Source organism: Hydra vulgaris, chromosome 08 (genome assembly GCF_038396675.1).
Source record: "Hydra vulgaris chromosome 08, alternate assembly HydraT2T_AEP".
Lineage (NCBI taxonomy): Eukaryota > Metazoa > Cnidaria > Hydrozoa > Anthoathecata > Hydridae > Hydra > Hydra vulgaris.
The window spans coordinates 2,707,501-2,725,000 of record NC_088927.1 but is presented as its reverse complement, the minus strand read 5'-3'; the positions used below and the strand labels follow the sequence as shown (position 1 = coordinate 2,725,000).

Genomic DNA, 17,500 nt, shown 5'->3' with positions numbered 1-17,500 from the left:
ACTTGTTGTGCCTGTTATGAATTTCAAAGTAACAGTTGAAAGTGGTATGCATGCAGTTGGTGTACCTATAATGTATACAGTAGAGTTTTTGAGTCCTGTTCCAGGTAATCCTTGTTTGTCTATCAATTTTCAAGATGGTTCGCCTGTTCAAATTTATGGTGGCTCAAATTGTAAAAATCCCTTAGACAGATTCCCTAATCCTTTTACTCGTTCATATGCTTTTCAAGCAAAAAATTCATATTTAGTAACTTTTATGGTAAGTAATCAAATCTCAAGTAAGACTCAAAAGGTTGTATTTCGTGTGCTTGATTACCTTTGCTCAGCTCCACAAATTAAATTTGCAAGTTCTGCAGCTATTAGTGAGGCATCTCTGGACAGCAATCAAAAGGCCTACTTTTATAAATGCATGAATATCACATTTAAGTATACTATGAGAACAAACTGCACTAGACCAAAAACAATTTTAGTAAAAAAAATTATTATAGAATATAAAATGAACAATGTAACATGGCGTAAAGATATTGATGAGTTTTTAGGTAGGTTTATTAATTTTTAAAGTATTTTTAATATCTTAATTATATTTAAATTAGAAATCGGTAAATACAGGTATTATTTTCACATAGTTATTTTTTTATTATACACTATTGATTCATCACTCTAAGGCCAAATAGGCATTACTGTTTACAATTAGTAGTTTATTTTTTTCAATGTTTTCATAACTCTCAACCTGTTAACTTTGCAAGAAGGACTATCAAGGAATATCAATTTCACATTTTTTAATAGTATAAAGATGTACATAGAGTAGGAAAAACCCATTGTTAATAAACAAGTAAACCATGTAAAAATGACAATTTCAATTCAGTTTCTTCTACGTTTTTCTAGGTTTTTTTATCGTTTTTAAAACATTTTTAAATTGCTTTTTTATTGTACTTTTTATTATAAGGTTTCTATTATTTCAACTTTGTTTCACAAATTTGATTTAAGCATTATAATATATTTTAACTGAGAATGACAATGATATTGTCAAAACATGTATTTAATAAATTAAATGATTTTAACAAAAATTAAAAAAATTATAAATGTTTTTTTTTGTGTACAATTAAGGTTTAAGATTTACACGCCACCACATTTTTAAATATACTATTATGAATGTAATAATTGTAAATATTAATTATAAATCATTAATATTCTTGAGTTAAAACATAAACTTATATATATATATATATATATATATATATATATATATATATATATATATATATATATATATATATATATATATATATATATATATATATATATATATATGTATATATATATATTTATATATATATATATATAATATATATATATATATATATATATATATATATATACATACATTCAAAAATGTAAGTGGTCTAAATTCCCTGAGAATTCTTCTCTAATACTTAAGTTTGTAGTTCTAAATTATAAACTTATTAAAGCACATGTATTTTACACAAAATATGGAACAATTACAAACTTTTTAATATCAAACTTTATAAAAAACTCTTAATATTTACTATGTCCTCCCTTTTTGCCTCAATCCCAGCCAATATTCGCCGGGGAATAGATTCATACAAATTAGTTATAAAATCCTGGGGTATGTTGTGCCATTCTCTTTGAAGTACTTCAAAACATTCTTTAGCATTTCGGGGAGCATGTTTGACCTTCTTTCTGTCCAGGTAATCCCAAATATGCTCAATTATATTCAAAACTGGACTCTAGGGAGGTCAGGTCATCAATTCCAGAACTCTTTCCTCTGCCATTTCATTTAAATAATTTTTTGCCACTTGGGAACAATGTTTTGGGTCATAGTCCTGCTGCAGCATAAAATTATGACCTATTAGTCTCATTCCAGAATATACAGCTTGGTGTCTTAGGATATCCACATAACGTTCCCCGGTAAGTCGCCCCTCTATTTTGATCAAATCACCTACTCCAGATGAAGATAAACAGCCCCAAACTTGTAAAGAGCCTCCTCTGTGTTTAATAGGAGGGTTTAAACACTCAGGCTGATAGGCTTCTTTAATCCTTTTTCAAACATATTGGCATCCTTTCGTTCCAAAAATTTTGAATTTGAACTCAAAGGTGTACAGAACCTGTTTAAACATTTCCTGAGCCCAATCTTTGTGTTGTTTTGCATATTTAAGTCATTTTTCTTTATTGCCACACCGTAATAATGGTTTTTGAATTGCAACACACCCTCTTAATCCCAATTTAAGTAGGTGCCATTGAATAAAAGAAGAGCTGATATTTTCCCCAGTTGCTGTGTTAATGTCTTTTCCAGCTCGGTTGATGCTTTTTTGTATTTCTTAAAAAAGGGTTTTTAAATATTAATTGTCATCTTTTGTTATCTTAGGAGGTCTACCACTTTTCTTTCTATCTTCAAGAGAGCCAGTTTCTCTGAACTTTTTAATGATTTCTGTAACAGCATTCTTCGAATATCCTGTTTTGGGTGTAGTTGTTATGACACATCATTTTAATAAATAAATAAACAAATCCCTCATGTTTCCTCATCAATTTTGTTTATTTATTCAAAGTAATATATTCTTTCAACTTTTCTTACATATTATTTAACTTAATTACACTTTAAAAAAATTACATAGGAAAAAAATTGTAAATACATCTAATTATACAAGTGGTCTAAAACTTATTCACAGTACTGTATGTATATATATATATATATATATATATATATATATATATATATATATATATATATATATATATATATATATATATACAGAAATATTTCATTATATAAAAGCATAGCTGTTGACTATCTGTGGACATTTTTGTTTTCCAAGGTAAACTGGAAAACTATGTTGCATAAAAAAAGTAAAAAATGAACTTTGTTTTTCACATCAATTATATCAATTTCACATTTTTTAATAGTATAATTTTTTCAATTGATACAATTTCACATTTTTCAATTGATATAATTGATGTGAATGTTATTCAATTTTCACATCAATTATATCAGTTTCACATTAATTATATCAATATGAAAGTGATCTTTGCAAAAAAAAAAATTGATAAAGATTTATGGTCATTTTAATGAAAAAAAAAAAAAAACATTTTTAAAATAAAAAAAACTCGCTGTTGCAATTTATTTGTCATCTTTTGATGTCAAATTAATGTGTACAACTTTTGGATTGATAAAAAGTCACAAAAATCAGGTAATTTAGGTAGTAATTTTTATTAAAATTTTTTTTGTTTTGTTTTCCAACTTTAACTTTTGCATCACTAAAATTGGCATAAATTTGTTTAACACATTGTATTATTATATTTTATGTACAAGTATGTAGCAGGCTACATGCTTCAGTAGTAGCTATGTAGTAGTTATGAGTCAGCTATGTTGTATAAAAGCTATGTAGTTGGTGGGTACCAACGGGCTATGTAGTACCTATAAATTGGGCTATTTAAAAGCTACATAGCAAGCTATGTAGTAGTTATATCCTAAAAAAACAAAAAAAATTACCGCTAAATTAAAATTTTGACTAACTCTTCCTCGCAATTTGCTATTTTGCTAGTGTGTATATATATATATATATATATATATATATATATATATATATATATATATATATATATATATATGTATATGTATATATATATATATATATATATATATATATATATATATATATATATATATACATATATATATATATAGCCCACGGAATTTGGGTTGAAAGGTAGGGTCATTCGACAGTTATGACTTTAATGCAGACCTGGCAGTGTCTGAGGTCAGCAATTTTATTTCAAATATAATTTCAATTAAATTACAAACAAATTGAATGTTTATTTAATTCTAAACAAAATAATCAAAATAAAAACAAAAAAAAGTTTTATTTAAATTCAGACTAATAAAAATAAAAAAAAGGTGAAACAAACATTTCATTTAAATTCTGTACAAACTAATTTAAAAACACAACAGCAAAACAAACCTTTTATTTTAATTCTAAATATATCAGTTAAAATAAAAGCGTAACGAAAAAAGAATGTTTTATTCTAGTTAAATTCCAAAAATTAAACTTTTTTTTAAAATTGTAAAGAAAACAATTAAAAAAACAAACAATATAAACAAATGTTTTGTTAGACAATAAAATAATTAAAATAAAATTGGCAAAACTTCCAACAAGGCTGCAAGCAACCTTAAATTTATATATATATATATATATATATATATATATATATATATATATATATATATATATATATATATATATGTATGTATATGTATATATATATATATATATATATATATATATATATATATATATATATATATATATATATATATATATATATGTGTGTGTGTGTGTGTGTTTTAATAACATGTCTGATATCATACTGATATAGCCTGCTGTCAGAGGCTTCAGTACATACATCAACTATCTTATAGCCTGCCACAAAGGAGTGCCGCTACATCAACTGAGGGTTTGGGATGGTGCAACAATTTTTTGTTCATCATTCTTCGTTTTATTCCTTTTTTTTCTAAAAATGATGTTATAAAGATAAACAAAACTAGTAAACAATTGCTAGTCTATATTAGTTATAATAGGTTTGAATTGAGTTTGCTTTCAATTAATGGGCGAGCTTAAGCATGGCAGTCAGTATTTAATGTTGTTGTATTGAAACAAATTTCTTTTTATAACAGCTTTTCTTCCAACAAGACTCAAAGCAACCACTATTAGAGTTGGAAGTTACTGGAAGTTACTTTGAAGTTACCAGTTACTGGAAGACAAAAGATGAAGTTTATAAAGTAAAATAATGGTTAACAGGCAACTTAAAAAGTTGCAAATTATATGAATCAAGAAAACAAGAAGAAGGGAGCGAATTCCAAAGAACTGATATTCAAGGAAAAAAACTAGAAAATAAGAATTTTTGGAGCACTTATGAACAGTCACAGTAAAAGGATGAGACTTAATTAAATAACAAGTAAGATATGGTATGCTCCAGATATGGTAACAGTATTCCATACAAGGGCAGATTTGAGATTTATACAGAAAAAATTTTTAAAGAATAGAATCGTTTTATCTTAGTTAAAGTTCATCAGCCACTGAGAGCCCCATGCTGTAGCAGAAGTGAGATCTTTTTTAAGCTGAAATACCCCTCTTATCAAGACAAGAATAAAGGTAGTATTATCAGTAAACAATGCCACTTTAGTGAGAATGTCTGGGAGATCGTTAATGTAAATTAAAAAAAGTATAAAAGGATAAAACCTTGAGGAACCCCTGAAGTTACAGGAAATAAAGAAGAGTGCTGTCCATCGAGGACAACTTTTATACTACGATTAGTAAGGTAAGTTCACTAATCTTAAAGATTTAACCTGATACACCATAAAAAGAGAGCTTATGAAAAAAACCAGCATACCAAACTTTATCAAAGGCTTTAGAAATGTAGAGAGTGATAACTCTCTACATTTCTAACACATTTCCACACATAGGTACGGTGTGGAGAGCCTTAACCTCTCCACACCTATCTACTGCACTATAAAACCTATCTGTTATTACCGTTAACAAATCAGCAGTAGACCGAAATTGATTTGATTTGCCTAGTCATAAAAACAGAGACACAAGGAAACCCATGCATTGAGTCAAGAAATTCCAGCATTCAACATCCTTAACTGGAAACAATGTGTTATAAATACATCTACCTCAGCCTAATAGATAAAGAAGGGGTGCAAAGCTGGTCAACAGATAGAATCTGTTTACACATTAAATCTTTACCTAGAAGGCCTTCTATAAGACAGTTGTTGGGTGCAGTTGACATCTGCCTAAGGTGAGTATTTTTATCGAGCCACCATCTCTAGCCTTTACTTAATCAAGAGCCCTAAGGCAGGTGATTTTTAAATTGGAGTTTGTTTCTCCTAACCTTTGCCTAAAAATTCAAACCCTACATGGCAGCAGGGCATGGGGCAAGTTGTTCTGGGTTATTTGATACCAGTAGCAGGGTGACCGTGATTATACTGGTGTCTTAAATACCATTTCATTAAATATCTTTATCAGTAAGATCAAGCTCTAATAAGTCAACAACTGAATTGTATTTATTTTCAGGTCCTTGTTCAGAAAAGACAACATTGGATAATCTGTTTAATATTTTCTCAGGTATGGCTGCAAAAGTTTTGTGATGTAGTAGTAAAATAAAACCTTTACGACAAGTAGTTCATCTTCAACTACTTTTTTTACAACCAAACAGCTCTTTGATGATGACCTTTTAAAAGATGATAGATTCTGCCAGAAATCAATTATCTTTATTATATTTGGCTATATTTTTTTGATGCCAATGTTTTACATTGGCATCAAAAAATTTACTAGTTTACTCAAATCAGCTTCTTCTCTTTCTAATAGCATTTCCCTGACAACTCTTCAGTTCACATTGATGCCATCCATTGGTAGTTGTACCAGATGTTTATTATAGAGTTTAGTGTTATTATTGTCTCGTACAGTATTGAAAACAGCCAAATTTAACTTATTTGAAAAAAAACTTTCAGGATTGATATCAAAATAGAGAATAAAATCGCAATTGTGAAAAAATGAATAATATCGAAAATCCTAAAAGCAGTAAGATCGAAATTAGAAAAAAATGATTAACATCGAAATAATTAAAAATTGAATAATGTCAAAAATTTTAAAAATGATTATGATTTAATTTTTTTACTTGATAGACTGCCTGCCCAAACCAAACCCTCAGTCGATGTAATAACATTCCTTGCATTTTCTACCTCTTTGCTAGTTTTTCTATTTTTTACTATTCCTAAATCTAAATTTCGATATTACTCTGTATAGGGATTTCAACATAATTCCTTTTAAATGAATTTCAATATTTTTTTTTTTGAATTAGTTCCTTTAGAATAATTTTTAATATTATTCCCAAAATATGTTTCGATCAAAAAAATTTGGATATTAATCTGAGTTTTTTTTTTTGATACTATTCTGCTTTCCCTTATATATAAATGATCACTCAAACCATCTACTCCTAATTCTAAAACAAATCCCAATTTTAATTAATAACAAGCTAAACCAAAACTCCTCTTATGAAAATGTATTCATTTCCTCTAAGGTTGTAGTTTTCCTTAGAAAGTTGTAACTGTAAACACTTTCCCATGAGTGGAAAATGTTTATCAAAAATTTGTGATATATAAATATGTTGATTCTTTTAAGAATGTACCTGATAAACTATATATTGGTTTAACAGAGGGTAAATGGAAAAAGCGTTTTTCTAATTATTAGGAATAGTTTAATAATAAAAAGTATTTAAACAAGGGTAGGTCTAACATTTTATCTCTCATTCATGGAACTTATCTTATAACCTCTCCCAAGGATGAGGGAGAACTATTTGCAAAGAGCTTTTCTTGTAATTTGACTCTCGAATCTTATGGCCATTCTCTTCCTTCCATTCCAATTAAATAGGTTGACCAATTGTTAGACATTCAACTCACTCATTGCTAAAGTCATATCTTGACTAAAATCTTCTACGACTTGTGGTCCAGAAAAAATTCCTGTCAAAGTCTTACAAAATTATTCTCCAGAACTCTTTTCAATTCTCTCTAAACTATGCAATAAATGCTTGACTGAGTCTTGTTTTTGTGTCTGTTAAAAAAATGGTATCATTTCCAATTTTCAAAAACTCCAATGTACATTTTGACCCCTCCAATTATTGTCCAATCAGTCTTTTTTCTGTTATTAGCAGGGTCTTTGTTGAACAAATTTCTCACATACCATTTTGAGTCAAATAACTTACTGTCAGACAATCAATATGATTTTCAATCTTCTCGCTCTAAAGCTGACTTGCTAACTCCTGTTACTGAAAGATTTTATTGTGGATTAGATGGAGAGGCTAGAGCTATTGCTCTTGACATATCTAAGGCTTTTGATAAAGTTTGGCATGCAGGTCCTCTCGATAAGCTTATTACATATGGTGTATCTAAAAAAGTTTTTGATATTATTAAATCATTTCTTTCTAACCACTTTATTGAAGTCAACCTCAAAGGCCAACACTCTTCTTCAATTCCAGTAATATCCTGTTTAGTTACTTATCTACATGATAACCTTACATCTATGGAAGCTCTTTTTGCTGATGACTCAACTTTATTCTCCTTTCTTGACAAAAAGTTTTCTCTTTTCGATTGCTTAAAAAAGGCAGTCGATCTTGAATCTGATCTCACTTCTGTAACAGATTGGGGCTCTCAGTGGCTTGTAAATTTTAATTCTAACAAAGCTCAATTATTTACTACAAACAACTATCACAATGCTGTCATAATCATGAATGACAACTGACATAATCATGAATGGCAACCCTCTCACTGAGTCTACTTCTTTACATTTTCTTGGATTATTGTTAATACTGACCATACAGGGAAATTATTTTTACAATCAATTGCCAAATTAACATATGCTAAGGTTGCTTTTCTCTATCGTGCTTGCCATTTTTCATGATTCCATTCTCTAGCTCTACAAATCTCTTATTCTTCCCTGAATGGAATACTATTGTCATATTTGATCTGGTTTTTCTAATGATGCTCTTTCTCCTCTAGACAAGGTCCACTTGTAATTGTAGTTGGACCCGCTCTATCTGCTAAACTTGAGCCTCTTTCCCATTGCTGTAAAGTTACATTTCTTTCTCTTTTCTACAAATACTATCATAGGTGTTGCTCAAAGGAGCTATCATCTCTTGTTCCATCAACTAAAACTCATTGTCGTTTGACCCATCATTCAACAAAGTCTCATTCTTTTACTGTATCTGTCCCTGCATGCTCTAAAAACTTTTATATGTCTAGTTTTTTCCCCAGCACTTTAACTCTTTGTAACTCTCTCCCATCTTCATTTTTTCCTGACTTTTTTTTTTGTTTGTTATTTCACCTCCCCAAGACCCTGAAGGCCACTACAGATGAGGAGGCTACTTAATTGTGGTTATAACCCTCTCTCAACTCTATAACTCCGAAACACAAACCTTGACAAACAAGGCCGCTGCGCGGAGAAATAAGTTGAGCGCGGTACTACCAGGGACGTGGTGGGGATCGAACTGGGAACCTCTCGCTTATGAAGCGAGCGCTCTACCACTACACCACTACCGCATACAACCTTATACAACCGACTTATACAACCTTCAACTTTTCAAGTCTTCTGTCAACCATTCCCTTGCTCTATAACTCTGTTATTTTTTTCTAGAAACTCCAAACTCAATAGTGGTTGCTTGCAGCCTTGTTGGGAATGAATCAGAATAAATAAATAAAAAACATGCTTTTAAAATACATATAGGAATTGCAAAATAAAAAAATTGAAGATAATATTTTGAATTGGTTCATTCTTAAAACAGCAGCTGCATATATTAATATTTCCAAAAAATGAATATCATGTCTACAAAAATTAAAATAATTATACAATGAAATCATGAATGTTAATTAAATAAAAGATTGCAATTTTTTTAAATTTGAAAAGTGATTTTCTTGTAATTTATATATATATATATATATATATATATATATATATATATATATATATATATATATATATAACATAATAATATGTTTATATATATATATATATATATATATATATATATATATATATATATATATATATATATATATTTATATATATATATATACACACACACACACACACACACACACACATATATATATATATATATATATATGTATATATATATATATATATAAAACATAATAATATGTTTATATATATATATATATATATATATATATATATATATATATATATATATATATATATATATATATATATATATATATAAACTCTACTGAACTTTCTAAATTTGTGTGGAGTGTTAAAAAGAAAGCTTTAAATCCTGTCCTTTTGTGGAAAATATTAGATCAGGCTGAACCGTTTAAAACTGGTGGTAAGTCATGCAGTTTATGCTTGGTGGAAAAATATCATATAATTTCATCTCCATTGCCTTTACTAAATAAGCGAAACGAACTTGCGTCTAAGTGTTGCCATGAAAGCAAATATATGATGAATAACTTTAATGTCATCAAAGAAGACACTTTTTTTTGTCGTTTTTTTTTTTTTTTGAGATTTGTAACATCAGATGATCTCTATTTGCGTGAAATTCGGTGTAATGTTATATATATATATATATGTATGTATATATATACATATATATATATATATATATATATATATATGTATATATATATATATATATATATATATATATATATATATATATATATATATATATATATATATATATATATATATATATATATATACATGTAACGGGTGATGTGGAAGTTATCGGACAAATCCTAATTTCATTATTTGAGCATAATAATTAGTTTTTGTGGTTTTATGCGTAGGCATAAACGTTCTATAAAATATAAACTTTATTATTTGAAACACAATTATTTAAAATGAGTTTAAATGCAGCTGAACGAGAATCTTTTCGGAAGCGACTTAAAATGTTTTTTGTAAATAAACCTAATTAAAAAAAAAAATCGTATATATCATTTTGAAAAGGAAGGATTTGCTCGAAGTACAATATATGATAACCTAAAAAGACTTGAAACTGTTCAATTGTTTTCTGATAGAAAGCACCCTGGTTGTCCGACATCCTGGACTAGAGAAAAGAAAGCTGAATTAACGAGACTTGTCAACAATTGAAAAGGGGTCAGTCAGAGAAAAATAGGTATTAAATTCGGTGTAAATCAATCAACAATTGGTCATCAGTTAAAAAAAATGAATATTAAATATAGCAAATGTGAAAAGACTCCAAAATACACTATAGAACAACAAATAAAGGCAAAGAAAAGAAGCAGGAAACTAGTTAATCAACTCTATAACACAAAATCACTTCTAGTAAGCGATGACGAAAAATACTTTTGTTTTGCAGGGGACAACATGCCTTGAAATTCTGGATACTACACAAACAACAAAAAGACATGCCCAGAAAGTGTTCGTTTTATAGGAAAAGAGAAATTTGCAAAAAAATTATTAATGTGGATAGCCATATCTGACCGTGGTATGTCCGAGCCATTGTTTTGCACTTTCAAGGCTGTAGCAATCAATTCATCAATCTATATTAATGAATGTTTAGAAAAACGACTTCTTCCATTTATTCACAAGTATCATGGAGACTTTAACTATTTATTTTGGCCAGATTTAGCAAGTTCTCATTATTCTAAAGATTCTCTAAATTGGATGGACCAATATGTCTATTACGTTGATAAAGAATCCAATCCCCAAAATGTGCCTCAAGCACAACCAATTGAAAATTTTAGGGGACATTTGACACAGAAGGTTTACGAGGGAGATTGGCAAGCTTCAACAGAGCAAGTTTTGATTGATACCATTAAACTAAAACTACAAGAAATTGATTTAAACTTTTTACAGTCGCATATGAAAGGCATTAGAGCAAAATTGAGATCAATTGCAGATGGTGGTGTTTTTTCATATAAAAAATAATATATTTTTATTAAAAGATAAATGCTTTATTTAAAAAAAATATAATAGTAGTTTGTTTTTTTATTTATAAATAAGTTATTGACGTTTTTATTTTGTCCGATAACTTCCGCATCACCCGTTATGTATATATAGATTTTTTTTTTTTTAAATTTGATAAGTGATTTTCTTGTAATTTATATATATATATATATATATATATATATATATATATATATATATATATATATACACATATATATATATATATATATATATATTTATATATAGATATAAATATATATGTATATATATATTTATATATAGATATAAATATATATATATATATATATATATATATATTCACTAATTATTTCAGCTAGTTTAAAATTACTTGAACTTATATACAAGTCCAAGTGTGAGGCTAAAAAGATTGTAATAATCATTTTAGCCTCACACTTAATAGTGATTTATTTTTATTCTGTAAAAAATTATACTTTACATGTTTATTTATTTTCTCAAACCAAACATATTTCAAAATAGTTATAAACTCTTTATTATTATTATTATTATTATTATTATTATTATTGTTATTATTATTGTTATTATTATTATTATTATTATTATTAAGAAAGTCAATATTTTTTTTTAGTATTTTTGTTCTCTATTGTATTCTTATATTTTAGATGAAAAGTACATACTCATTGGTAAAACTCTCAAAAATTATGGTATATATCGAGTTACTTATTATGGGCAGATGGTAGACATTGTCACAAAAGAGATTGTTGAAGATACAACGTCCATGAAAATAGGTTACTTTAAAGTTGTCCCTTGTCCTTTACAATTAATTATTGCTGGTGGATACGAGAAAACATTTCAGCGAGGAGGTGGTAAGTTGATGTAAAAAGTAAAAAAGCTTGATGAGTAAAATATTTTCTTTTTGTGAATGAGTTAAAAATAAAAAGAATGCGAGGAGAGCTTGATGAGAGGATTAAGAACGAGGTTGCAACAAGGTTGTAAAGTAAAAAGTATTTTGCAGAGAAAAAATTTGATCACAGTACTACCAGGGATATGGAAGGGATTGAATTTTAATCTTCTGACTTATGAAGCAAGCACTCTATTACTATATCACCATCAAATCATCAAAGAAAAAAAAATAATTAAAAAGTTAATAAATTTAAAAAATAATTTTATAATTAAATTGATAATAGAATTTTATGTTTTTACTGTTACTATGATGTTGATGTATGGTTCTATGACATGTTACTGATGTGTTATTGATGTGTTACTGGTTCTATGACGTGCTACTGATGTGTTATTGAATTTTTGTTTTGTCAAATTTAATTGTTAAGTAGAAGAATGTACTGTAAATGCTAAAATTTGTGGTAATTAAATTTTATTGGAAAAATGTTTTGTAGTCAGAGGTTTCATGCAACAATATTAGAGTATCAAAAAAAGAATCCAAAAGAAAAGGTCGAAAAACATAAAAATATTAAATTAACCAATTTAATATCATTATGTTTTTAACTAAATATATTAACTAAACACTGATTTTGGTTCTAAAAAAAGGTTTAAAAAGAGTTTAAATCTTGCGCAAACAAATTATAACTTGACACCTATGACATGACAATCTTATGTAGTTAAGTACTTTAGACTTTGTAAATAAAATACATTTCTGTTATAATTCTCTATATATAATTAGTAATTATTTATAATTATAATTATTTAATATAATATTGTATTATAATAATAAGAATATATTAATTTTTTGATAATATTATTACTAATATTGTGTTATTATTTTTATTTATAATCAGAAATAGTAATAGATGCTACACAAAGTCATGACCCTGACAGTGACAGTAAACTTGATGTTAAATGGTTTTGTGCTCGCAGTGGTAATTTTAGTGGCTTAGATATTTATAATGTTAAAGAGAAAATGAGTTACCCTGTAGTTGATCCAAACACTTACAAAAGCGAAAATTTTCTTTCAAAAGCATGCTTTTCAAATTCAGAAGGAGTGGCAATACAATTGAATGATAGAGGTAGTTATACTTTATTTTTTATTTTATAGAACCAAATTTTGGGAATTTTTTTTTTAATAGATAAATTAGTAAGTAGATAATAATAAAAAAATAGTAATAATAATTTATAATACCGTAATAATAATATATAGTATACAGTAATAATTATAAATAACAGTAATGTTAATAAATAATTTTATTTAAAAGAAAATATTTTGTTATTATTATTAATTATTGATTCAATTTTTATTTCTGACAAATTTAATTGTCAAAATTGTCAATATGGATAAAAAAAAAACCGCCAAAAAATTACTACATGTTTGATGCTGCAAAAGTACCTCATGGTTTAAAACAATTCTGCTATGAAGTAAATGAACACTTGCAACTTCTTAATTTAGCAGCCAGAAAAAAAGTTTTGATTGTATTCAACATTTTAAAATTAAAAATAAAATGATAGAGTTAACTGGCATGTTGAACCTAAGTACGGTCACCATAAACGCTTATATTAAAAAATAACTGATTATTGTGAAACACCTCACAACTTTTCATTAATAGAGTATCGAATCCTTGGAACAATCTTCAGCAAATCATAAATTTATATTGCTAAATTTATTCATTTGTAACTTGCAGCTGTATCAATTGATGTACCTGACTTTTTTATTTTTTATTTTTATTCCACTGTTATGATTATTGTGACTATTATGATTATTACTATTATTTTTTTATTGATTTAAATGTATCTAATAATCATTGTTTCAATGCATCATGTTAACTGTATTTTAATACAATGAATTATTATGAAGCATCGTGTTACATTTCATTGTTATCCAAAATGTTACATTACACCTTGCAAAATGTTGCACTACACCTTTTTGCAGTATTAATTTTTATTATACTTTATTATATGTGTTTTTATTGTTCCTATTTTATGTTTTTATTGTTTTTTTCCTTGTTGAAATAAACAAAAACTAAAACTTAATGACCCTAATAAAATTATATTAACTTCTGGATATCATTAGAATTTTTTACAAAATACAAATATCGTATAACATACAAACTTGTATTTTGGAGTCTTTAGTACTGATACTACTTTCTGTTTATTTATTCATTTTTTAGGATTATTATCGCTAAAATTGGTTCTTCTAACTAAATATTTATGGTATTATTGTTATGATTTGCGTTTATTAATCATGAAACGTTATGATCCATTCAAACGCCAAGCCATTGGAGATGTGACATTATGTTTAACTGAAAAAGAACCATTATATGTATCTGTTAAGTATGAATTTTTTGTTGTTTTTTCAGCTTAACTTTGAATTACAGTTTAAATATTTTAAAAAGAAATTATGTAAGTATCTAGAAATATAAATAAACAATGTTTAACAGATAAAAAATTTATAACAAAAGTAAATAAAAATCTAAAAAGTTAAATGAATAAGAAATCCACAAGTTTTTTTAACTTTTATATTATAAATATTTTTTATTCTATTGGTCACACAAGTACTAAACTATGTTTGATATTTACAAAAATTGCTCAAACTTACAACTTGCTTTTAATTAAAGTAGTGAAACCACAAAAATATTGGACAAATTAAAAAAGTTTAATTTTAATTTTTTTTTTCAATTTTGTTAATTGATTTTTTTAAATAGCAACAAATTGCTTATAACCTTTGTGCACTTGACACGCAATATTTTTAACAACAATATTTATATAGACGTTTACAAAGATAAAAATTTACAGCCATTTTAAGATCTTTTAGGTGTCTTTAAATGTGATAAGTTTTGATTACCTAACATGTACAAAAAAAATATTTGTAAATACATTTGTACATTGATTCAGATGTTCAATTCAAATCTTTTGAACTTTCATTTTCAGAGTGTTCTTTTGAACTTTCCCTTTAAGTGTATTTTTAATACTCTATTTTTTTCTCGGAATTTATTTTTGGTTTTGAATAATTTCAGGTTTTGAATGTTACTGGAGATGGTATAATGGTATGGGGTAATTCAAAACATCCTTTAACTCACTAATAATTAACTGTTCTTTTTAAATCATATTTTATAACATATTTTTTTGCTACTTTTTGAAAGCGTATAAAAATACTTTCTCTTATTAAATCTTTTAAGTTCCAGATTCCTATTCCTCCAAATTAAACCAGCACTAGCAATATTGCAACATGTATTTGAGTAAAAATACAAATGAAGCACTATAGGGAATAAATGACAACTGAGAATAGAAAAATAATCTAACGATTATAATTTATTTAACGATAACTATTTGAATAATCTAACATTGATTAAAAATGTCATTGATTAGAATTTATCATCTGACAATAACTAACACAAAATGTTTATCCATTTTCTTTTTTTATATATATTTGTTTTGTTTTTTTTTCTAGTTTTTTTCTCTTAGTAAATCAACTTATATTAAAACCTTGCAATCATTTCTTGATTAAAGTCAAATTATTTAGTTAAAATTCCTTTTAAAATATTTTCTTATTAATATCAAGTTTTTTTACCCGCTCTTCAACCCTTTGGACTTTTCAAGTCTTCTGTCAACCGTTTCCTTGCTCTATATCTCTATTCTTTTTTTTTCTAGTAACTCCCAACTTAATAGTGATTGCTTGCAGCCTTGTTGGGAGTGAATCAGAATTATAAAAGTAAAATTAAAAAAAAATTATAAGTGTAGTGTGTAACAACCATGCTATTTTCGAAAGATTTGACAGTTTTCAATTTTGGAATAAAAAATTAAATCAATAAGTATAACCATTATTTTTTTATTATTTTTATTATTTATTATATTTATTATATACTTATTTTGTACTGTTTAAAAAACTTTTTTGCTTTTGTCTTATTTAATATAACTTATTTAAAACATGTTTTACAAAGCTACTATTTGTTTTAGGTAATTGAAAAAAAAGCAACTGAAAAAGACTATAAGTTAAAGTTAATTCAGAGTAAATGACCACAGTTTAATAAATAAAAGCAATTTTTTTATAGTAAAAGACCACAGTTTATGAATATGAAAACATTAGGCAACTAGCTTTATTTTAAATGTTTCTGATTTTAACAGAAAGAAAAAAGAGATCATAGTATATGAATAAATTGTATAAAAATATCAAAACGTATAAAAGAACTTTATAATTTTTATTAAAAGTTTATTAAAAGAGTGCTTTATATTTTATAAAGAATAGAGTCATTATAAATTAGTAAAAAAACATTTTCCTAACTTCAGCCTCTACTGTCATTTTCTCTTTCATCAGGGAGAATGTCAAAATTCATAAGTTTAATTTATAGATCAAAATTTTCACAGGAAGTTATACATTGTTATAATTAGTTTTTGAAAATATCTGTTATTGTAAACAGGAAGTTAATTTAACTACAGTATTTTTGTAAAAATTAATTGTGAAAAGAATTTCTTTAGAATATTAGTAAATTTTTTTTTTTTTTTTTAAATTTTTAAAAAATTATTTAAGGATAAATTTTCTTAATGTCATTTTTTAACTTCTCAAAAAATTCTTATAAGCCTTACAATAGTCTAAATAAGGAGTTATCAAATGTTAATGTAAATTCAAATGATCCCCTCAAATTCTAAAACAAACTCCTATTTCCATTAACAAAAGACTAAATCAGACCAATTCTAATGAAAATATTTTTAACTCAAAAGACAAATCTGTTATTCCACCTCTCTTGTGTGGTTCAGATTTAGTCACCTCACCTAAAGACAAAGCTGAATTGTTTGCTAAAAACTTTTTATCAATATCATCTCTTGATTCCACTAGTTGGGTTCTATCTGATATAGCTGAAAAACAGGTTGATCAATTGATTGACATTCAAATCACTCCAGCTTCTGTATCTAAAGTGATTTCCTGTTTAGACCCTTCTACAGTCTGTGGTATGGACAACATACCTGTTGTAGTCTTGCAGAAGTGTTCTTCTGTTGTCTATACTTTTAAAACTATTTAACAAGTGCTTATCAGAGTCATCTGTTATCCCTATTTTTAAAAATTCTTGTGAGCGATC

At 26.5% G+C, this 17,500-nt stretch overlaps 1 protein-coding gene across 7 annotated transcripts in view; it reads left to right on the top strand.

Annotated features, from left to right (window-relative positions):
• The window catches only part of LOC100206152 (uncharacterized), a 184,509-nt gene that overhangs the window by 49,105 nt on the left and 117,904 nt on the right, over window positions 1-17,500 (top strand). For all 7 annotated transcript variants that reach the window (XM_065802267.1, XM_065802268.1, XM_065802273.1 and 4 more), the window contains 4 exons: window positions 1-536; window positions 12,143-12,346; window positions 13,274-13,501; window positions 14,597-14,759. The exon at window positions 1-536 is cut by the window's left edge and continues 1,938 nt beyond it. In XM_065802267.1, coding sequence (XP_065658339.1) covers window positions 1-536; window positions 12,143-12,346; window positions 13,274-13,501; window positions 14,597-14,759 — 1,131 coding nt within the window. The remainder of the gene's footprint in view (window positions 537-12,142; window positions 12,347-13,273; window positions 13,502-14,596; window positions 14,760-17,500) is intronic.